We start from the raw sequence: 23,523 nt of genomic DNA on the forward strand, positions 1-23,523 counted from the left end.
CTTATACCGCCCTCCAATTTATTGTGTTCCCCACATTCCACTAAAGGATGCATCACCTCCGTGCAACACATCATGTCATTACTGACCACGCCACCTAACTGGAACCAAGGCTGGAAGGAAGGGAGAGGCGGCTCGTTTAGTCTGTTAGCCCAACCTTCATTTATTGGGTGTCTTCCGAGTACAGAGCCAGTCACTGAATCACAGGACGTCAGGGCTGGTGGCGCCCTAATAAATCATCCCGTCCGCCCCCAGGACTTCACAGATGGCAGCACTCACACGGAGAGGTTAAAGCACCTGCTTAAGGTCACACAGCAGAGCTCAGGCCAGAATTCAAGACATCCTGCCACCAGTTCGTTGTGCTTTCTAGCCCACCCTATGGCTGAAGGAAGGTGCAGATGATTGATTCGCTTCTATGAGTACATAAAGTGAAGGAAAACATGCAATTTCTCTTAAGTGCTCCAAATTAATAAGGACCCAGGATACAGAAAAAGATGAATAGCAAAGGCATTTTTAGAAAGCGAAATTGGAAAGCATGGAGGTAACTCTTCTTCTGCAAATGGTGATCACATTAGGAAAACGTGGGGGGAAATAGTTTTCTGGGGGGAAGGAGCCTTTATTGAATTGGTTTTTCCTTCCCTGCTACATTTGCTCGTTCATCCGCCTTCCCACTGGCACACAACACTATTCTTCCGCCCATTTTTCTTTCCCCTGACATATTTATTACCTTATTTTCATATTATACTATAACCCTTGGTATACACAGCTTTTAAAGCAGCTATTTTTAATGCAAGATGACGCGCCAAGCTTTGAACCCCCCAATAAAATTGACCGGGGACATCTGGCACTAAAATGCTTACACTTCCTCCCTAGAGAAGCCTGCTCTCCGTTTGCTATCTTTAAAAAGTAACGTAGGAATGAAAATAGGTTGACATTTCGAAAACAAAACAATGACCAAAAAATCTCATTTTTCTATTTCAAGTTAAAGTCTTCAAGATAGATCCCTTGAGAGTTGACATTTGACGCAATTGGTTATTTTCATATATTTGACTCTGACTATATACAAGGGCCAGGTAGCTCATCTACTAATTTTTCTTCAGAGGAATACAAGATAGTACTAAACGTGTCATTGGAATTCAATGTTAAAAGTACAAATGCTATAAATTTATGAAAACAAAGGATTTGTGATTATTTCTTTTGACAATTGAAAAATAAATATTCTAGGGTCTTTGAGATAACAGCCTTGATTAAAATACAGCTCCTGGAGATCCTTGGGGAATTCCAAAGGATCTGGAGACCCTCTGGTTGTTGTCAGGTACACGTGTTTTTACTTTTTAGGTGCAGAGAAATTAAGTCGTGACTGAAGCTTCTGAGCTACAGGCACAGAGGTCTGTGTTAGTTTCCGCCGCTAAGGTTAAGCCGTGGGTCTGTGGGGAAGAAGGGGTCATCTTGTGTCTGAGAGTCCTTTGTGGAAAGGGAGATAACTATCCCGACCTTAATGGTTTCTGGTCAAAAGTCCATCTATTATTTGAGATTTGTGCTTGTTCGCTCTTCTGATCGTTTGCTTATTACCTGTCAATATCTGTATCTCTGCTTCAGGGAGAAGTAAGTTTCTCATATTATAATGAAATAAGATGGGCTTATTATCCCAAAGAGGAGAAGAGGTTGAGATTGGATGTCAGTATGAATGCTCGATTTCTACCCCAGCTAAAATAATAGAACGGAATGGGGACAGCCACCTGGTGCTCAGCTGACTGACAGAGACCACTCCCCTCCCCGCCCATTCTTCCCCATTGCCTGGTGAGCTCTTCTGGTACCAGTGCAGAGGCCTAAGGTCTTATGGAGAAAAGAGAAAGGTCAACCTAGAACACCGTATCTTCTGGGCATCTTACCTGTCGGTGGTGCAGGAGTGAGCACATGGTACGGTCCACCTTCCTCATCTACAGATGACAAAACTGAGGACAAGAGAGAGGCGAAGGCCTAGCCTGAGGCCACGTGCTTGTTGTGGGCAGAGCGAACACTGGATTCCAGCTCTCCTCCTTCCAGATAAATATCCTCTCTACCAATCGGAAGTGCAAATGCCATTTACTTCCAAATGTTCATTAACCTGTCCTTCCCTTCTGGAAGAATCAGATTTCTTTTTTTTTTTTAAATTTTTTTTTTTCAACGTTTATTTATTTTTTTTTGGGACAGAGAGAGACAGAGCATGAACGGGGGAGGGGCAGAGAGAGAGGGAGACACAGAATCGGAAACAGGCTCCAGGCCCTGAGCCATCAGCCCAGAGCCTGACGCGGGGCTCGAACTCACGGACCGCGAGATCATGACCTGGCTGAAGTCAGACGCTTAACCGACTGCGCCACCCAGGCGCCCCAAGAATCAGATTTCTTAAATGGCACCTGAATTGCTTCAGTTTCTTTCACTTACATTTGTATTAGGGAAGACATGAATTTATGCTCTAGGATGCGTTGGTATTATTTGTGGCACAAGATTAAGTATGCGACGCCACTTGGTTTCACAGCACTTACCCATACTGAACGATGCCCATCAGTGGACCGGCAGGGCCAATGTCAAGAGCTTGGGCAACATCAGCCAGGAACTGCTTTTGGATTCGGAACCGACGTTTGCCAATGCTTGAGCTCCCGTCAATTACAAATGACAAGTCAATTTTGCAGTCTGAGGAATGGAAAAGGGGTCTGTTATTCTGATGATCTCTCATTGCATTAACCTGGGCATTCTCCCCCTCCCTCTTTCCCCATCAGAGCCCTCTCCCCCTCCACCCCGAGAATCCAATGAAAAGAAAATAAAAAGAAGTGGCAAGATGCAGGGTATATTCACTTATTTATATTCCTGACAGATTTTCACTGGGCCCCAAGGTCCGGGACACTTGGACTAGTACTTATTTCTATAAATGTTTTAAAATTCTCTGCCCCAGCCACACTGATAGACTTCAGAAGCAATGACCTCCCATTCAAGTTTGGGGAAATCCTGAGGATGGTTTCCTCGGCTCAGACCACATAGGTTCAGACCCCTAGATGTAGAATTCACGAAGACTCTCAGGAGCTTGTGCTCTCTCTCATCTTAATTTTGTAGAATTATGTGTTGGGTCTTTATAAAGGCAAGAAAAAATCAGCAAGGCCAGTGCGGAGGGGAGGGCAGGAATGGTAGAATAAGAAATTAATACCAATCTTCTCATGTCCCTGGGTAAGGCAACCATAGAATTAACCATAGAATTATCTACACCTATCAGTACTTGTTTGTAGCAGTCTTTGAATTTTTCCCTTTCTTTTAGTTGTGATAAAGACTGGGACATTTTTCTGGCTAGGATCCCTGGACTTCCATGAATATATGGAGGTTATGTTGGAGGTGGGGGCGAAGAGCTATTCTCGGCCTCTCAAATGCTGTAGAAATTGGTGGAAAGCCACATAGGCTAATAGTGTCTTCTTTGCTATCGACTGAAATTGCATCACCTTAGTATGATAAAACTGATTATTCAAAGCTGATCAGAAGTTCTTATTGGGAGGTATGTATCCCTTTGATCAATAAAAAAAAAAAAAACGGGGAGGGGTGTCTGGCTGGCTTAGCTGGTTAAACGTCTGACTTCAGCTCAGGTCACGATCTCATGGTTTGTGGGCTCAAGCCCCACGTCAGGCTTTGCACTGACATCTCAGAGCCTGGAGCCTGCTTCAGATTCTGTGTGTGTGTCTCTCTCTCTGCCCCTCCCCTGCTTGTGCTCTCTTTCTCTCTCAAAAATAAACAGTTAAAAAAATGGGGAATGAATTGTTCAACAACTGCAATTTGGGAGACAAAAATATTTCAAAGCACAGTTCCACGTGGAGAAAAAGAGAGGGGGACAGTAAAATTGGGAATTTCTGGGCTGGAGCATCCACGAGGATACAAGGACCAGTGATGCCCTTTGTGCTTGGTGGCCGCAGCTGCCCGAACAAGCCTGGATCTCTTTAAGCTGCCATAGGATTGCCCATGAGGCCACTCTCAGCCTTCTCTTCTCTCCAATGCATGTTGTATTGCTTCCATGCGACTGGGGTCTTCCCTTCCCCAGAAGGAGGTCGGTGGGCAGGGAGGGATATCTATCTACCTATCAATCAATCAAAGTATATATATATATATATATATATATATATACACACACACACACATATATATGTATGTGTGTGTGTGTGTATATATATATATATATATATATATATATATATAATGAGAACAAGAAATGGACATGAATTGACACAGTTTTAAGCAGATTTGATGAGAAATACTTATTAAAGAGTGATACTACAGAATTGGCAGATTAAGGGAAAAAAGTTGTATCTGAGAATGTGCTTCATTATCTTGCACTGGTGCATGGCAATGAAAGCGAGGGGAGAAGTAGGCGATGACAGCGACCTCTCTGGGCCTGGCTGACTCTGCTCCATCTGGAATCAGTGCCTTGGCTCATTAGTGGATCTTGCAAACTTTTGCTTCCTGTCTGCCTGGACATTCAGTGCTGGCCAACTCTTCTTTTTCTGCTGGCTTCCCCTGTCCTTTGCTGCCCCCAAACTGCCTATACCCAAGCATGATCCTTGAGATGAAGATTACAGGAATCAGAGAAAATCAAGAGGTGAAGCTTAAAGATGTCACAGAAGCCTGGGAAAAAGCAGAAGAGACGCAGAACAGTTCTAGGGCTACTGATGTACCCCACACAGGGCCAGCCCATTCTTTCCTACGTCCGAGCTTGCAATGAGAATTGTTGCCAGCAGGTGGCAGTAGTGTTCTTCAGGGCTTGCCGCTCACCAGGCAGGCACCTGTGGTTTGCTAGAAATGAGGACTCCCAGGCTCCACCCAGATCTACAGAATCAGATCCCCATTTCAGCAAGAACTCCAGGTGACCTGTGTGCACATTAAAGTTTGAGAAGCACTCCTGAACAGGGCTTTTTCTTCTAGATGTCACTAGATTAGTTCAATATGCCTTTTAAAATGAAAACTCTTTTTTTTAATAACTGTTAATTAGAATAAGGCCCCGAAGTGACTTCCTTTCTTTTTTTAAAAGAATGTTTATTTTTGAGCCTGGGAGGGACACAGAGGATCCTAAGTAGGCTCCTCGCAGACAGCAAGGAGTCTGATGTAGGGCTTGAACTCAGGAACCGGGAGGTCATGACCTGAGCCGATATTGGATGCTTAACCGACTGAGCCATCCAGGCACTCTAAAGGTGGTTTTCTTTTTAAATAAATAAAGCCCACGGGGCACGTGGCTGGCTCCGTTTGTAGAACTTTGAGTCTTGATCTCAGGGTCAGGAGTTCAAGTCCCATGTTGGGTGTGGAGCTTACTTAAATAAAGCAATGAGCCTCTTCTTCATGGACAATTTTTTCTCATTTCTTACAACTTGAACCTCGTTCAGGATTCAAGTGTTCACTTCATAGCTAGGCTTTAAAGAAGTTGAGATGCTCTCTATTTGCTTAGGTCTCTTTACTACTACCTGATGGCTGACATTGGAATCACCTGTGCTCCCCATTGCCCAGAATGCTTTAATGATCTGGCTTTCAGCTCTGCGCATGTGCTCACTGAGACACAGCGGCTTTCTCGTATTGAGAGGAAAACATGCCGATATGAAGATGGCATCACTACTATAGGATAGAACTGAGTTACTAAATGTTCAGCATGAACAATTTATTACGGTCACAGAGGGCAGAGGTTGGAAGACGAGGAAGAAAAGGTAAGATATAGTGTCTACGGGAATCAATCTACCAATTTTCTTAATTGCTTTGGTTTTCTCCAACATGATACAATTTTTACAGATTAATGCTTTGTGTTGTCTCATACATTAGGCCAGTGTTTCTTAACCCTGGATATATATCAGAGTCGCTTATGCAGCTTCAACAAATAAGAATGCCTGGGAATCTCTCTGGGCTGTGCTTCTTAAGGTTTGATGTGCAAAGAAATCACTTGACTCAGTAGGTCTGGGGTAGAGCGTGGGATTCTGCCCTCCTAACAGGCCTCCAGGTGATGTTGATGTGGCCAGACCATACACTGAGTAGCAAGATCTAGGGTGAGTGGGATTCAGTAGGTATGAGCAGGAACTGGACATCTTGAGTCTTCTGGTGATTCTCACACACAGCTGGGTTGGGGCTCACAGCCCCCTGGTAGCTGACTTGCAGCGACTTTCTAGGGGAATCTGCGGGTGCTCCCTTGGGCCTGTAGCACTCACCTGCCTCTCGGTTTTCCTCTTTCCCCCCCCCCCCAACCCCGCCCGGATCCCTCCTGTCTGGTATCCTCAGGTGGCTTCTCCACCTATTTAGTACTGAAGTTCTTCAAGCTTTTTCACTTTTTAAAAAAATTTTTTTTTTAACGTTTATTTATTTTTGAGACAGAGAGAGACAGAGCATGAGCGGGGGAGGGGCAGAGAGAGAGGGAGACACAGAATCTGAAACAGGCTCCAGGCTCTGAGCGGTCAGCACAGAGCCCGACGCGGGGCTCGAACTCACAGACCACGAGATCGTGACCTGAGCTGAAGTCGGACGCTTAGCCGACTGAGCCACCCAGGCGCCCTGAGCTTTTTCACTTTTTAAAAATGTATTTAGGGGCGCCTGGGTGGCGCAGTCGGTTAAGCGTCCGACTTCAGCCAGGTCACGATCTCGCGGTCCGTGAGTTCGAGCCCCGCGTCGGGCTCTGGGCTGATGGCTCAGAGCCTGGAGCCTGTTTCCGATTCTGTGTCTCCCTCTCTCTCTGCCCCTCCCCCGTTCATGCTCTGTCTCTCTCTGTCCCAAAAATAAATAAACGTTGAAAAAAAAAATTTTAAAAAAAAAATGTATTTATTTATTTTGAGAGAGAGTGGGGGAGGGGCAGAGAGAGAGAGAGAGAGAGAAAGAGAAAGAGAGAATTCCAAGCAGGCTCCACTGTGTCAGCACAGAGCCCAACACAGGGCTCAATCTTGCAAACCATGAGATCATGACTGGAGCCGAACTCGAGAGTCGTATGCTTAACTGACTAAGGCTCCCAGGCACCCCGGAAGTTCTTCACGATTAAGCCCTCTGGTTTCCCTAGGTCACCTTTCCTGTTCTCATGACCTTGGTTTTGAACCCTAGTTCATCATCTTCCAACTCTGAATTCCCAGGGGGCTCCTCCTTCTCAAGTCAGATCTGGGGAGTCAGGCACCTACTGGACCGAATGTCTTTCAGAAGATGGAAGACAGAAACCATCTCCCTGCCCTACCCCTATGGACCTCATGGCAGTACCATTATCCCAGCTCCTTCCTCTCTCATACCTCCCCCTCCAAGCCTCTAGATTCTTCCTCTCTGTTTCCTGTTTCTCTCCATTTCCAGTTCCAGCTCGGAGCTCTGTCTGCCCTCATGCCCAGTAAGCCCCTGGCCCTGCTGGCAAGCCAGTCTCCTCCTCTACCCCCCTCCTTTGTCTCCCTTTTCCATCCCACCCTGTTGCCATAGTGATGTTTAAAAAATCCGATCCTCTCCCCTTCGTGTACACAGTTTAAATCCTCCATAAGCTTCCCTTTCCCCTTAGAACAAAGTGACAGAAGAGAGGAGATCAATAGATCCAGGGTGGGAAAGAGGTGGGTTTGGGTGGGAGTAAGCGGGGAGAGAGGGAAGCAGATTGGATGTCATGGCCACTATAGGTTTCTAGTTGTCAGTTAACTTACTTGGATCTCCCTGGGATAGCGGCTCCAAAGCCTGTGTGCTTAATTCTTCTTTTGGAACAAATCCTGGAAAGAGCAGTAAAACTTTTGGTGACTTACAAGAACAGGAAGCATCTGGCCTTACCCCAGGGATGGGGACATAATGGATATTCACACCCAGCTGCAGGGCGAGGGGCTTGGCTACAGGCTGTGTTCTTCTCCACACCACCCCACCTTGAGATAAGACTGAATTACTGACAGTCTACAAAAGACATGGCGGCTTATGGGTGCTCAGGGGTCTGAAGTCAGAAGACTTGAGTTCTGTTACCTACTGCCTGTTAACTGAGTCTGTCTGAGCCTTAGTTTCCTTACCTGCAAGCAGTAAGCACTTTACCAGTGTGAATTATCCCTCTGTAAAACTCTGAAAATCTCAAGGTCAGGGCATGTGTCTTGCCCATCATATAAACCTTCACGGTGCCTATCACCATAGGTCCTCGGTCAACATTTGGTGACTGAGTCAATGCACAAAGATGGGTGAGACACATGGCCAGTCTAACGGGGGGGGGGGCAGATGTAAGCTGCAGGGCAGGAGATAAGATACCAGCAACTCCAACAAGTGAGAGGGTCTAGAACGCAACCCCTCCCCTCCACAGCCTGAGATTAGTGGGGAAGCTACAAAAGGGTTTTGTCCTTTTAGTGTGTGTGTGTGTGTGTGTGTGTGTGTGTTGAATTTCAGCCTTGGGAATGTGCTTTAGAGCCATTTACATGGAAGCCAAGTTCACACATGTATCATTTAAGGGAATAAAGACCATCAATAAGATGGCCTGGGAAGTTGGTCTTCCTATTTTCAGCATGCCTGGAGTGTGGGGTGTCTTCCCAGAGGCTCCGTCAGAGGAGGGAAGTGCGGGGGGCTCTGCTCTTGGCTGTGGTGAGCTTTCTCCAGGCTTGTTAGTTTTTCCAATTTGCCAAGCACATGATTTCATCTTTCCATGAAAGGTCAGTCTGCTCATCCCACTTCCTCACATCATTTTGAAAATTCGCTTTGGGTGTCTAACGGCATTTCTCAGCCAGGAGCCTCTCAGGGAAACTGTCCAAGGCTCCAGGTTGGAGGGAGGGGGGAAGAAACGTGAGGCCAGAGGCCTCTCCTCCACCCCTTCGTTCCCTACCAGTAAAATCTACCCTCAGACCGAGAGCCAGAAGGCTGTGTTTGCTGTTGGAGTTTCAGACCCTTAATTCAGTAAACAGTAAACAGCAAGCAACACTCATTCATGTCAAGGGCCAAGCTGAATACCACTTTGCAAAGAAGGACAGGGCAATAGAAGGAAGTCAGAGTGTGCTTCGAGATGGAGTGAGCCTCTAAACCTAATTTTGGGGTGAGGAACTCACTCCCTTGTACGTTCGGGTCTTCATGACTCTCACTTCCCTTTTGTTATCCGGTGGACAACAGTGGCCTCTGTGCCACCAGCTGGATTATCAGACTCTCGTGATTCTGTAATCCTATGTCTCCATCTAGTCGTGGCCAGGAGGTTGGGCTGTATAATTACCTGCATCTAAAAGGACCGATCCAGGTTTCCACAAGTCCATTTCCCCTGATTTTCAAAATTAAAAAGAAGCAAACTTGTTATTTAGGTGAAACCAGCAGAAACTTTCAAGTGAACTGCCCGGATGATAACATTTTCCACTTGTGGCAGAGAGTTCAATAAAAGAACACGGGACCAGACGTTAGGAGGAGACCACCTAAAACCTACAGCGTTTTTTCTCCTGGGAAGCTCTGAAAACCAAAGACAAAAACATCTTTGCCCTTTCCTTTCTTTTACTGTGCACCAAGAATCATGGACTATAAAAATCCCGGGATTCAAGGGGACCTAAAAGCTCATCCAATCCAGACCAACCTCCCCAGCATGCTTCCACAACATCACTACCAAGTGAGTGGATGGCTGGTGCTTGGATACCGCCAGAGACAGGGAACTCATTACATACCCAACCAAGACAGTACATTTCTTCTCGGACCATTGAGACTGTTAGAAAATTTTTCATCGTATTGATCGGAAATCTTAATCCACCCCTCCATCCAAACTTACTAAGCGCCCAGCATATACCCAGTATCATTTCAGGTACATTTGACTCACCCATCTATTTTATATTCTCTTCCTTAGAACCACACAGAACAAATCTGGCCCCGTCAGGGAGTGGGCAGTCCACTCATTTCCTGGGGCTCGGCTGCTCATTGTGTGCCTCATGCAGAATAAAGCAGAGTCACCGGGCATTTCTATGTGCAGTAAAATGTTTAATGCCCCACTATAATCTGGGGTTGATAAGGTGGAAAGGGTGGTCGGGAAGGGAGGGGGATTCTTACCCAATAGTCCCTGACGTCTTTTGGAGAATCATGGCCAGGAGGGGCTCAGAGGCAGCACAAACGTGTTATGAAGCCTCATAAGGACACCAAAATAGCTGTTTCTCTTCCTCTGTCCCTTCCTTCTGTCCCCACCTCCCCAGCTCAGAAAGCGTAATCAGCCCATCAGCTTTGCAGCAGGCCGAAATGAGTAACACACCCAAAAGAAGTGATGTTTTCCTTCATAGGATGAAGGTGCCCGGCTATTTTGAAAGGCCGTCTGCGTTCGTGCACATTCTGATTTAGTGGTGAGAACTGAGTTTAATCTGGCTCAGCCATTAACCAGGCGTACACCTTAAACAAGTCTCCTACCCTCTGTGAACCTTAATTTCTCTGCGAATCACATTAGCAGGTTGGGTGAGATGATCTCCCTGTTCAAATATTTATGACTTAGAAGTTTAAACGGTCGGCTCGCCTCATTTCTCTATCGCCACCTACTGGTAAACACACGCACTTCACCCTTTCCTTGAAGAACGAGTCTGGTAGCATCTCAGTTTTTGCCCAAGGCTTTCAGCACCCTTGAATGCTACAACGAATTAGAATTCTGGGCATACTTTAGCAAGAGAGAAACCGTTCCCTGACAGCAGGGAACCAAGCCCTTCCTCCTGTCCTGGGAGCCTGTCTTTCTGTTGGTGCCACTTATATTTGTTTGGGACAAGCATGAACCAAATCACTTATCCAAAAGCCGGAGGCTGAAAAATATTTGGACAGCTGAGAGTTGGTGTTTTTTGGACTTGGTGGTGATGGGAAGGAAGCCTGTGAGAACACTGACATTCTGGTGTTGAAGAGTAACCAGGTGATGTGAGGATAAAAGGCACTGGAAGACCCATCCTCTGTCTACCCAACCTTGGCCGGGGGGTTGGGGGACTTGCCTACCTTCTCTGACCTCAAGTTTTCTCTTGTGTAAAGCTGAGGTCATGAACACCTGCCTTGACCTGCTTCCCACAGAGGTTAATGTGTACAAAATCACATCGCAAAGCGTAAACCAGTCTTAAAAAACAAGGACTTATTTTTTGGGACGATACTCGCTTGGTCATCTCATAGATACAGTCAGGATCTAAGGGAAGAACTGGCTCTGAAGGATTTCCGTGGAAAAAATGTAGATCCGTTAACGTTTACTGAGAGCGCGCTTGGCGTCAGGCACTGGTCAAGCACTTTGCAAGTTTAAGTCACAACGGCCCCGTGAGTTGCGTTACGGCTGCGACCTCACGTTACAGGTGAGGAAGCTGAGGCACAGGGAGAGGTCGAGCTGAACTTTGAGCTCAGGCTCCAGAGCCTGCACTTAATCACCCCCTGTTCATCACACGTGAAAGTCACTGTCACGCTGGCATCTCAGGGTCATCTTAGGCCACTGAAGGACACACTACCTGGCACGCTCCCCGTGACTCACGCTAAATGTGGGGGACCCCCATATCCCTGCTCTGAGACCCTGGTGATGACCTCTGCACTGGTGACAGCTTCCGTTCCCTGCACATCTGGAGGTGACCAGCACAGGACCCAAGCGGGAGCTGTAAGACACGGCCCTTAGGGCTGTAAAGTTTTATGGGGCAGAAGCACAGTTGGCCCTTTGCCCCCCCCCCCTCCCCAGAGAGTCCCCTGGAGTGTGAGTGTTAGGAGGTGGCGGTCTGAGAGGCAGCAGGCCTCCGGAGCTGGGGCACCCCCGTACCCTCCTTCCCTTGGCCCGGCTCCCTGCCTGGAGCCGCACGGTCCCCGTGGACAGCTCCCTCTTGCTGTAGTCAAATGGCACGCACTCGCAGAGCCGCTGGCTGGGCCAGAGAGAGCACAAGGGCTATCAGAGCAGGCTGAGGACAGTCCAAGGTTCTAGGCACTTGATCTGTCACCGACGCATCCATAATGCTGGGTTTACAGACGGGTTGCCCTCCCAGCTTGGTGTGGGGTATCGGTTTGGGACCTGGCAGCCTTTTCGCGTGCAGACAACATTAATTCCATGGTTGGGTTTCCAGGCAGGTGAAGCCTATTGGATCGAACACGGTAGCCTGAAGCCAGACAGCAGAAGCAGAATGGTTCTGAGGCAAAGTCACCGAGTTCTAACTGAAATCATCAGAAGCACCCTCCTTCCCCTGGAAATACAGCTGGCGTGGCCATGCTAGCAAGGTGGCTCCTGTCCCCACTCAGAGGGTGCTGGAAGGAGGGGCAGGGCCTGGCAGTGGAGGCCAGAGGCGGCAGTGGCCTTACGGATGACTCTGGAGGACCAGGGTGTGGGGCCTTCTACCTGTGGAGGCAGAATTCCAGAACCTGAAAATATCTTAGTTGTCTTTGTAGTCCTAATGCAAAGCTCAGTGTCTGACATCTAGCATGCTCAGGAAATAGGATTTCTTTTCATTAAAGAACAGTTCCTCTGCAGTGGGGGTGGTGGCTTAAATTGGGGACGTTGGGCAGAAGGCATGGTGGGAGGTGGGTTTTAAGTCTGGCGTCCTGTGAAGGAGAGGATGAACTACTGAGGCCAACGACAATCTCATGAGGTCCATGTATAGCTGTCCGCGTCTGTTAGTGGGTTGCCTTAAACACAGGTATTTAGTGGGGCTCTGAGATTTGGTCCCATGTGGTATAGATTTGTATCAGTGATGAGAAAAGAGGCAGGTGGCACATTAATCAATTATGCGGATGACAGAAAAGTCGGAAGGATAGTTAATACACTAAATGACAGAATTAAGATACAGGAAGATGGCAAGAGACAAAACTGAGGAATTTCACAGCGATAAGTGTGATATTCTAAGTTGGGTTCAAAGACTCAATGGCACAAAGACAGGACGGATGTGACCTGCTTCTGTGGAAGTGCAAGAGAAAAACACCCTGGTGACTTGAGTTACTGAGTTATTGCCATGATGGAAGCAGAATATTTGGGCAGCGAGAGGCAGTGCCCTGGCACACACCCCTCGTGGGTGGCATCGTGTTCTGGTCTGAGTGCTCTGTGTGAGTCCTTCGAGGACTGTGGTCACAATCTGCCAGGTCACAGAAAGACCTGTGGGAGGAACCGGAGAAATTGATCCTAGAAAAGATGAGACGTAAGGTGGATGTGAAGGCTCCTTTTGTATATCTGAAAGGCTCTCAAATTCATACTCTTAAAAATGACTGAAGGGGCGCCTGGGTGGCTCAGCTGGTTAAGCATCCAGCTTTGGCTCAGCTCATGATCTCACGGTTCATGAGTTCAAGCCCTGCGTCGGGCTCTCTGCTGACAGCTCGGAGCCTGGAGCCTGTGTCTCCCTTTCTCTCTGCCCCTCCACCTCTCGTGCTCTGTGTCTCAATAAATAAATAAATGTTAAAAAAAAATGATCAAAGACCCCAAGGGGTTCTTGTTTGTGTGTTATCCTACTAAAAATCAAAATGCTCGGTCATTTGAAACAGAATGTTAACTATTTCACCATTTAATATGCTTTTTTTTTTAACACGAGAAATAGCTATTTTCCAAAATAATTCAGTGACAAGGGTGACAAATTTCTCCAATGCCTGGCATAACAGAAGACTGTGGGAATCTGATATCCGTTCCTCAGTCTGTTGGGACATGTTTCGGTTGAAGGACAAGAAAGTCTGGCCTCACTCAGTTGTGCGGTGGGAGCAGGGAGGACATCCCAGGATCCCCTTGAGCAGGGTCCTCAGGCTTCACTCTGAGACACACTAGTTTAGCCAAATTAGGATCAATGGGCCTAAGTTCTAGATAGTTACGTCTAACAGTGAGGGGGCTGGGACCCCTCCTGACCGCTCACTCAAAGGTATCTGACGTGGGGCAAAAGCCTTTCTCTGGCATATTCGGTGGGGAATCAGACCGGAGGCAGTTTATGCAATTCATCCCAATTCCATGTCTCAGTGATTTTCTAGCTGAAGAACTGGGCAACTTGCCTGATAGGCCTGATTACCTCTGAGGTGAGAGCCTGACAGAAGGTATCTAAGAGCCCCAAACGTTCTGACCTGCCTTTGCTCACGTGTGCGAGTGGCTTCTGCCTGGTGAGGCCTGGGTGCCCGTGGGCTAGGAGACACTCCGAGGCCAGGGCTCTCTGGGGGTGGGTGGAAGGCTCAGAGCAAAGTTCCAGGGATGACGGAGAGGGAAGGAGCCACAGAAATGGGTAGGATTTGAGGATACAAAGGCAGCTGGGCGCATCTGGAAAGTTTAGGAAGATCGAGCATAATGGCTGGGAGCATGAAAGAGAAAGGGAAAGGAATGAGGGCTCAGAGCTAGAGAACTATAGAGGTAGCATTAGAAAAAGAGAATGGGGTCAATCACTGAAAGTAACCTTGGGTTCTTGGGAGTCAAAAGTAGGAGCTTGGATGGGGCGCCTGGGTGGCGCAGTCGGTTAAGCGTCCGACTTCAGCCAGGTCACGATCTCGCGGTCCGTGAGTTCGAGCCCCGCGTCGGGCTCTGGGCTGATGGCTCAGAGCCTGGAGCCTGTTTCCGATTCTGTGTCTCCCTTTCTCTCTGTCCCTCCCCCGTTCATGCTCTGTCTCTCTCTGTCCCAAAAATAAATAAACGTTGAAAAAAAAAAAAATTAAAAAAAAAAAAAAAAAAGTAGGAGCTTGGAGATCAGGTAATGTGCCTCATTACCAACCACCCCCTGAGCCGTGTCTGATTTGTGGTGTATGTGAGCTCAATCAATCCCAGAGGCGGGTCCTGGGGTGTGCAAGGTGGGGGCATAGGCTGCCCAGGTGGGAGCCTCTCAAGCAGACCCAACCCACGAGCGCTACTGGGTGTCTGCATGGCTGGAGATTTTTCTCGTTGACACGCCAAGAACAGACAAAGCAAAGAGACGTTTTCTAGGAAGTAAAACGCCTTGGCATGCCCACAAACTCTGACCATGTGGCAGGATGAGCTGCAGGGGCCAGCAGCCAGTGCGTGGGGAGTAAGGTATTTGCAAGGGTGCTGGAGCACGGCTGGTGAGCAGCAGGCAGCTTACCCGGGCTGACCTGTGTTCCAGCAGGCTTCTGGAAAGCAGCTCTGGGAGAATCCTGACTTTGGATACCTGATGGGATCACACGGCATCAGCTGATTCAGGTGCAACCAGCAGTCTGCTCTCCTCCCTTAATTTACCCCCTGGTATAAGTGCCCCCCGTTCAGATCTTCCTTGGAGGTCAGCCAAGCTGGCTGAGGTTGGCTCTCCTTCTGGGGGTGGTGGAGGAGGCAGAGATCCTAGCCAAGGGGACAGGCTGCGGGAGTGCCCCGTGCCTGGCTGCCTGAAGGGTCCCGGGGCCCTACTGAAGGCTAGGATGGCCTTGGAACCCTTGCCTTGCCCAGAGATCTGATTCTTAAAACCCTTTGTCCAGGACAACAGCGTGTGCTTTGGCAAAGGTACAGTTGGGCAGCAACTAGATGGGGGACCACATGGAGCCCCTGCTCTGATCCAGTATCAAAGCAAAACAGAACCTACAGTCTCTAGGAATCTTTTAACATGCGGAGGACAGACTGGTATCCCCCAGCAAGAGTAAAACCTGGACTCTTTTCCTTGGGAGACCCAGGCCCCACATGGCAGTGCCCTGTGGCTGCAAAAGGCTTTGTGTCCCTGTATCGAGTGGATCAGCTTGTGGCCCAGGCCCTGAGCACAGTTTGTAGAAAGTGCCCGGCCCTGCTGGATTTTCCTTTCTAATCTCTGCAGGCCTCCAGGGCATCACAGAGAAGAGAATTACTTGCCTCGTCCCTCTGCCATCCCAGGGCTTGGGCCAAACTTTAAGGGATCCACACAGACGTGAACAAAGGGTTGCTGGGAGTGTCATAAGTCACAGAATTCCTGGAGGAGAGAGAATGGGCTTCTATTCTCCGTATCATAGAATTACCCCAGCAAGATCGGCTCTGCCCTTCCCTAGACAAAGCCACAAATTTTTCTCTTTCTTTTACCCTACTTCCTCAAGCATAAACCCCAGAGAGTATCCCTTTTCAGGTTTACAAGAGCCTAGTTACTGAATCCTTAGGAATTTCCATCCTAACCCGCACAAAAGTGCCTCGAGGGAACAGCCATGGGTGAAAGCTTTGCATTCCTTTCAAGCTTCCTCACAAGCTGGGCCCCTGAGCAGCATCTCCTGTTGGCATCGCTGGTTTAATGCCCTCTGTCCAAATCTAAATCAAACGGCAAGGATCTGGAATGACAAAGCTCACGTAAACACGCTTAACTTCCATCAGTAGCTGGAAAGGTGAGTTCAGGTTCTTACCTGGATCCGCGCGGGGGCTGTTTTGGCCGCTTGTGTAGGTGCTGGTGGCCCAGAGATCTGTAATAACATTTGACCGGTCAGAGCATGAATTTTCATTGAACTGTTCTCATTCTTTCCATGATCTAGCCTAGCAAGACATTACCAAGGTCAGAGCTAAGGTAAAGCTTTGTCCTTGGGCGGTCTGAACCTACCCCGAGGAGGCATTGAAATGGAAAAAAAAAAAAGGGGGGGGGGGGAGCAGGGATTTAACTCAAAATACTGACTGAAAATTCCACATAATAATCATCCTTGTATTTCACAATTGTCAAAGTAAGTATCTTTTACTAAAGTGCCATATTTTTTTTTTATACTTCGTTATTCTTACAATAATTCTCAATGGTGCCACTCCTGAGGAGGTTAAAGTAATCCTTCAATAGCAATGTCACTTAACATTTAACAATTTGCTTAAATGGCGTTAACAGGGTATTGACACAAATAGCATTAGCTTTCAGTCATTTTAAAGGCACACGAAGGGTTATCCTTAATTACTTTATGAGAAAATCAAATGCAACTTCGGTGTTCATTATTTATTGGGCAATTGCTCTGAAGCAAGACTTTAAAAGGAAGGAGGGGGATTTTATAAAGAGGGAACCATGGAAAATGAGCTGAGAGAAGGAACCAAGTTTCAGGGAGGGGGAGAGAAAAAAAAGGTCATGGCACAATATCAATTTCTCTTAAAACCCAAACTGTCCACAAGTCAACGTTTCCCTCCCTTTGACTCTGTTCCATCCATCTGAATACAAACTCTAAATAGCTTTGTTTTCTGTCTCATTGTAACGATAACATGTGCTCACTGTGAAAATATATGCCGTGTATAGCAAGAACCCACATGCAATCCCTCTATCCTCCGGTTGCTGTACACAAAAGTGAGATCAGCACCCGTGCTGTTTTGTCGACTCGTTCCTTGAGTTAACAACCCACCACAGGCCAGTCTCCTGCCGGGAGGTGCGCATATTCATCAAAATGGTAATAGCTGTGTGCTAATTGCTTTAACCATTCTGATGGTGGACAATTAAATCGCTTGTACTTCTTTTTCTGTTAGGGACAACATCTGTGTCCAGGCTCCTTGTCCCCCTCAGATGACGTCACCTCAGGATACATTCCAGTAAGTGCAAATTCTGGGTCGTTTCTCTACACTTTTGCCCAAACCACGTATCCTCAGTTTCTCATGTGAATTGGTGAAGAAGGATGTGGTATAGCTTAATTTGCATTGATTTGATTCCTGGGGAGGTTGAACATCTTCTGCTCTATTTATTGGTCATTTACAGTTCTTCCACTGTGGCTTGCCTGGTCATGACCTTCACCTATTTTTCCATGGGAATGTTCATCTTTTTCTTACTATTTGTTAAGACTGGACTTGAAGACCTAAGTTTTCCACATAAACTTAAAGACAGATAAGCTTTCAGAGAGGAGATAAACGGCGAGAAGGTGAATGACCACAGCCGCCCGCATGTCTTGCCACCAGGCGGCGCTCTGCTCCCTTCCTTGGTTTACCCTTCCTCGTGGGCACATGTAATGTTAGGTCTCCTGAGTCACCTGTGGCACTTCTTGAAAGGAATCCGACTAGGAAAATCATGCCCAGCAGAGCCACCCCACCCTTGTAAGCCTGCGGTAGATTCAGCTGACCCTGCAGAGCAGGCCTGGAGGGATTTTTCCATCTTTTCCAGAACTCCTTCCCCAGCATATCTACGGATCTGGTTCTACTGGCTGCCCTCTCTGGTTGTGGGATGTGGCTCTGTGGGTGCCCGTGTAGTCTGGCTTCTCTCATGACGGACAGCCTCACTCCTGTCCCTCTGAGAAGTCTCTGTTGCTCTGGCTCTTGGCTCCCTTACCCCCAGCCTTGAATTGTTCCTCACTGTCTTATTAGGTTTGCCTATTCACGGGTCAGTTAAGGGGTGTCCAGACCCATCCTTTTTCTTCCATCTGTATCAGCTCCTCTTCTTGGGCTGGGAGAGCCCCTGTCTTTTCCTGGTACAAAGGTTCCACCTTCCGCAAGACTCCCTCCAAGTTCCTATGTTCTGTCTGAGAGGCAGCCTTTTATCTTATTGTAGAGCAAAGATACTCATTGATCCCAGAGGCAGATTGCTCCTGTTCTGGTACACACTTCTAGGTGTCCTAAGCTGAAGGGACCCGTTGCAGGGATCTTGGTAGGGTGTGTTCACAGGTGTAGCCCAGGATCTCAGGGCAGTGCCTGACACATAGTAGGCTCTCAATAAATATTTGTTGAATAAACAAATAAATTAGGTTTTACCTGGACACCCCATCTACAACACACTTCTACAGTCTTTTGACTCTCGTCAATACAAAAGAGGAGAAAACCCTTAATAAAGGTAGTAACTTGTCTATCAGCAATAGGAGAGTTGCTCTGTTATAGCTGGCAGAACATTCTCAGTTGATTTGAAGAAAAAAAGGAATTATCTGTGTACTGATTATGATTTAATATAGTTGGGCTACAAGATCACAGCACGCTACCTATAGCCATACATGAATATAGGCATTCGTGAAAGTAGACTTACGGTTACCTGGGGCTGGGGGACGGAGGGATCAGTTAATGGGTACAGGTTTCTTTTGGGGATGATGCAAATGTTCTAGAATCGATTGTGGGGATGGTTGCCTAACTCTGCAAATATACTAAGAGCAACTGAATTGTATGATTTCAATGGGTGAATTGTATGATATGTGGAAAGTATTTCAACAAACTCTTCTTAAAAAAAGAAAAAGACAGGGCTTCAAACATCCATTTTCACTTCTCTTCATTCCTACAGCAAATCCTTTGAGCGGGCAACATGGTTTCTTCATGCCCCCTCTCCCTTCCTCCCCTTCCGGTCTGGCCCATTTCTTGGCAGTTACCGTGGAGGCGGCATGGAGCGCTCGTTCTGAGTGTTTGCCTGGCAGGCTGTGGGGCGGCGTGGGCGCTGGCCGAGGTTGAAGAGGGAGGCTGCCGGGCTGGGAGGCTGCTGTCCAACGGCCCCTGTCCCCCAGCCAGGAATAATGAGGCTTTGCCAGGTCAGGAGCCACTACATCAAGTTCCTTGAGGTTTCTACCAGCACAGGCCCAGCCTGTCACAGGATTTCCAAGCTCCCAGTGTTGCCAGATAAATATGCCACATGTTTAATTACACGTGTTATGTAAAAACTGACCTCCTCCGAGGAGACACCAGGAGCAAACAACTTAACCACTCAAAAGTCTCTGAAAGAATCAAGGGCCCCTAAAGTCAAGAGCCTGAAGTTATGAAGAAGGAAAGCTTGTGGCTTGAGGGCCTCTCTCACCCAGGATCCTTGCTTCCTATTTCCTCTTGCTGTCAGGCATCATGTGCTCGTGTTAGCCGGGGTTCCCGAGGAACAGGATGGCGGGGGCGGGGACGGGGGTCATGTCCTGTGTATCCCGGCAATTATTTTTATGGCATTTTTATTTGGGTACTTTCCATCATCGATCCTTCCAGGGGTTGTTCATCCCATGGAATGAAAATAACCCTTGTTTCATAGAGTAGTTAGGAACATTGAGTAAAACAGTGCACACAGGGTGCCCAGCACAGGGAAGCATGGACTGCGTGCTCCATTGTTGTTATTCTTCACCACAGTGGGCGTTGGGGGTGCCTAACATCCTCTGGCCTCGCTGCCCCATCCGTGGCAAGGGCAGGTCAGGCCCCTGCTTCTGGGATGGCTTCATTCGTGCCTGGGGTGTTCGTTTATGGCAGGGATGCCTCCTGCAGGACAGTCAGGGGGGAACCCGGCTGCTGGGGTGCCATCGTGGCTCTGCTGTTTCCCAGCCGTGTGACCTGGGCCAGTTTCCTCACTGCCCTTCTCTCTGGTTTCCTCATCAATGCAAGGAATTAGTGAAATCAGAAGTCGTAGATCTAATTACGTAGCTCGGTTATGAGGATCTCGTAGACTAATTGTAAGGTGCTTCGAAGTGTCCAGCATGTTGCAAGTGCTGATGTTATTTGTTAGAAAAAAGGACGAATGGATGGCTGGACTCTGATATGGAACAGGCAAGGGCCCTGCTGTGTGGCTGGAGGTGAGGCTGAAGGAACAAGTCCTGGGCACGTCCTCCTAGAAGGAGAAAATGGCCCTGGGTGGGAAATATTTAGAAAAACCTGCTGTCACTCCTGCGGTGGAAGGTTCCGGACTCTTTCCAGAAGACCTTTAGAAATGAGATGGTCTTATTAGCCTAGGAAGGCTTGCATAAAAACCTGCATAGAAACTAGAGACTGAGTTATCAGATGAGCTCTTGAGGTAATACCATGTAATACCAAGATTGGTTAAATCTAAAACACTATTTAAGAAATGGATACATAAAAAGCAATCAGAAAGGGAATAAAAACTTCAGCTGTCTGGCTTTTCCTATATTTTTTTTTTTTTTTTTGGTTTTTTTTTTTTTTTTTTTTTTTTTTTGGTTTTGTTTGCTTCTAATATTTGAAGACTTCCAGGAGCATACGTTTGTCCCTTAAAACAAAACGCAACAGCATTTACCTTGAAACCTACTATCCCTTCGACTCGGCTTTTGCAATGGGAAAGTTTCACGTAACGTCCTACCTTCCTAAGTATGGTAACAGCAGTCACACTTCCGAATCTGTCTTAAGCCCCTTCCACGTGGTTCGCTTAGCTCTTAGCTTGGTCCTAACGTAGTATCAGGCTCAGATTTACCCCTGGAGTCTGGAAGGACACAACCACGTACTTCCGGCCCAGGTCTCGGTGCTACTCCTCAGCCAGCTCAAGAGGCGGGACTCTGCACGAGCATTCGGACAGAGCTGTTACCCCGGAAGCCCCGTCTCCTACTTTCCTAGAGCATGACAACACACAGTCTACCTACTGACCCAGCTCCCTGCTCCTGAGGCCCACGGGCTGGGGTCTGAGGCTGCTGCTGGTGGAGCCGGCAGATGGGGACGGCTTTGGCAGGCTGGCGTGGGCGGCTCCAGTGGCAGTGGCTCCCGTTACCTGCGTCAGGGTGACTGGCTGTGCGGTTGTTCCTGGAACTGGTGGCTTCTGGTAGGCTTTCGTGGCCTCATCTGTAAAAAAGACGAAATTATACTGAGTCCTGCCAATTGGCTGGTGGGCCCTTCGGGACAGAAACGAATGCTTATTGAACACTAGCTTTGGGCAAAGATCTCTGCTAGCTGCTGCGCAGGAGAAAATCCACCTGCCCGAAAGGAATGTACAATCTGGAGGGAACAATGAGCCAATAAACAAACCAAAGACTAAATAACAATAAAATATTTAACTTTTTTTTACGTTTATTCATTTTTTGAGAGAGAGAGAGAGAGAGACAGAGCGCGAGCGGGGGAGTGGCAGAGAGAGAAGGAGACACAGAATCCGAAGCAGGCTCCTGGTTCTGAAATGACAGCACGGAGCCTGATGCGGGGCTCAAACTCACAATGTGAGATCGTGACGTGAGCCGAAGTTGGACGCTTAACTGAGCCACCCAGGCGCCCCATAACAATAAAATATTTAAACAGTTAAATCCTACAGCAACACTGAGAAGGCAGAACATGATTTACTGCCAAATTAATTTGCCAGACACCAGAAGCAATGGTTTATGAACCTTTTTCTTTTTTTTTTTTTTTTGCTGTGTCAGCATTGACCTAGGGATGGAAGGAACTTTGGGGCTTTCACTGTGACTTACTCTCAGAGAATGCATTCTAGATGTTCTAGCTTAGACTGGTTCATGACTAGTCAACTCACTCCTCTGGGCCCCAGTTTTCTCATCTGTAAAATGGGGTAATGGAAATAATTACATGGTAAGGATCACCTAGATTCTACTAAATTGCGCTCTTCATTCATGTGTAATGATTTACATTGTTTCCATGATTTCAAGAAATTTTTTTAGTTGGGGCACCTGGGTGGCTCAGTCAGTTGAGCATCCACCTTCAGCTCAGGTCATGATCTCACTGTTCGTGGGTTCAAGCCCTGGGTCGGGCTCTGTGCTGACAGCTCAGAGCCTGGAGTCTGTTTTGGATTCTGTGTCTCCCTCTCTCTCTTCCCCTCCCCCACTCATTCTCTCTCTCTCTCTCTCTCTCTCTCTCTCTCTCAAATAAACATTAAAAAAATTAAAAAAAAATTTTTAAGTTTTATTTATTTAGTTTGAGGAAGACAGAGACAGTGTGAGTGGGGAAGAGGCAGAGAAGGAGGGAGAGAGAGAATCCCAAGCAGGCTCCGTGCCCGATGTGGGGCTTGAACCATGAGATCATGACCTGAGCTGAAATCAGAGTCAGACACTTAACCGACTGAGCCACCCAGGCACCCCTCCACAATTTTAAACAAGTCTTAATGTGTTAGTTCTCTGGGGGCCCTGACAGTTTCTCTGAAGGTTTAGGGCACCCGTGGCTATCCTCTGGGCATTGGATATTGTATTGACAGCCATGGTCTGTGTCAGAAGGGGACACAAAATGGTCCCCAAACTGAACAGCACCCAGTCCTGGGAGGGACCAGTTACATGTGTCACCTGAGCCCCCCAGCAGGGACATTAACTCCTATGCCTGCTCCTCTGTATTAGTGTCCTAGTGCTGCTGCCATAAATTGTCACAAACACACAAACTGGCTTAAAACAACAAAAATCTATTCTCTCACAGCTCTGAAGGCCAAAAGTTGGAACTCAGTGTCACTGGGGCTGACCTCAAGGTGTCAGCAGTCAAGGTGTGAGCGGAACCTGCTTTCTGCCTCTTCCATTGTCTGGTGGCTGCTGGCATTACTTGGCTTGTGGCCACACCCCTCCAGTCCTCAAGGCCAACATCCTGAGTTTCTCTCTGCTCTGTCTTCACATGACCTTCTCCTCCATGTGTATCAAATCTCCTTCTGTCTCCCCCTGCCCCAGATAATTCAGGATAGTCTCCCCATCCAAAGATCTTGACCTAATCCCATTGGCCAAGCACCCCTCCCCTTTCTTGTTTTGCCGTATATGGAAGAATTCACAGATACCAGGGACAAGGACGTGGGTATCTTTGGTGGTGCTGGGGCATTTTTCAGCTTACCACAGCATTGTAGCCATAGCTTTTTTTTTTTTTTATTATTATTAAGTTTATTTATTTTGAGAGAGAGACAAGTGACAGAGCAGGAGCAGGAGAGGGGCAGAGAGAGAGGGAGAGAGAGAATCCCAAGCAGACTCCATGCTCTCAGCATGGAGCCCGACATGGGGCTCAATCTCATGAACTGTGAGATGATGACCTGAGCTGAAATTAAGAGTTAGATGCTTAACCAACTGAGGCACCCAGGTGCTCCCCGCCCCCAGCTCTAGCTTTTAACTCTGCTTAGGGATATGCATCTTCGGTACATAGAACAGCAGGCCGAAGGGACAGCATCTGAGATTAGGTGCCGTGCTGTTCCTGTG

General features: G+C 47.6%; 1 protein-coding gene across 2 annotated transcripts in view; it reads right to left on the reverse strand.

The window, feature by feature from the left end:
* Positions 1-23,523, reverse strand: part of VIT (vitrin) — a 105,743-nt gene that overhangs the window by 22,818 nt on the left and 59,402 nt on the right. The window contains exons 7-11 of one of the 2 annotated variants that reach the window (XM_030311316.2): positions 21,017-21,208; positions 16,162-16,218; positions 9,161-9,205; positions 7,641-7,703; positions 2,523-2,670 (exon numbers count right to left, since the gene is read on the reverse strand). In XM_030311316.2, coding sequence (XP_030167176.1) covers positions 2,523-2,670; positions 7,641-7,703; positions 9,161-9,205; positions 16,162-16,218; positions 21,017-21,208 — 505 coding nt within the window. The remainder of the gene's footprint in view (positions 1-2,522; positions 2,671-7,640; positions 7,704-9,160; positions 9,206-16,161; positions 16,219-21,016; positions 21,209-23,523) is intronic. The other variant, XM_032592699.1, reaches the window with a different exon arrangement.

The sequence above is a fragment of the Lynx canadensis genome, chromosome A3 (genome assembly GCF_007474595.2).
Source record: "Lynx canadensis isolate LIC74 chromosome A3, mLynCan4.pri.v2, whole genome shotgun sequence".
In the NCBI taxonomy this organism is placed as follows: domain Eukaryota; kingdom Metazoa; phylum Chordata; class Mammalia; order Carnivora; family Felidae; genus Lynx; species Lynx canadensis.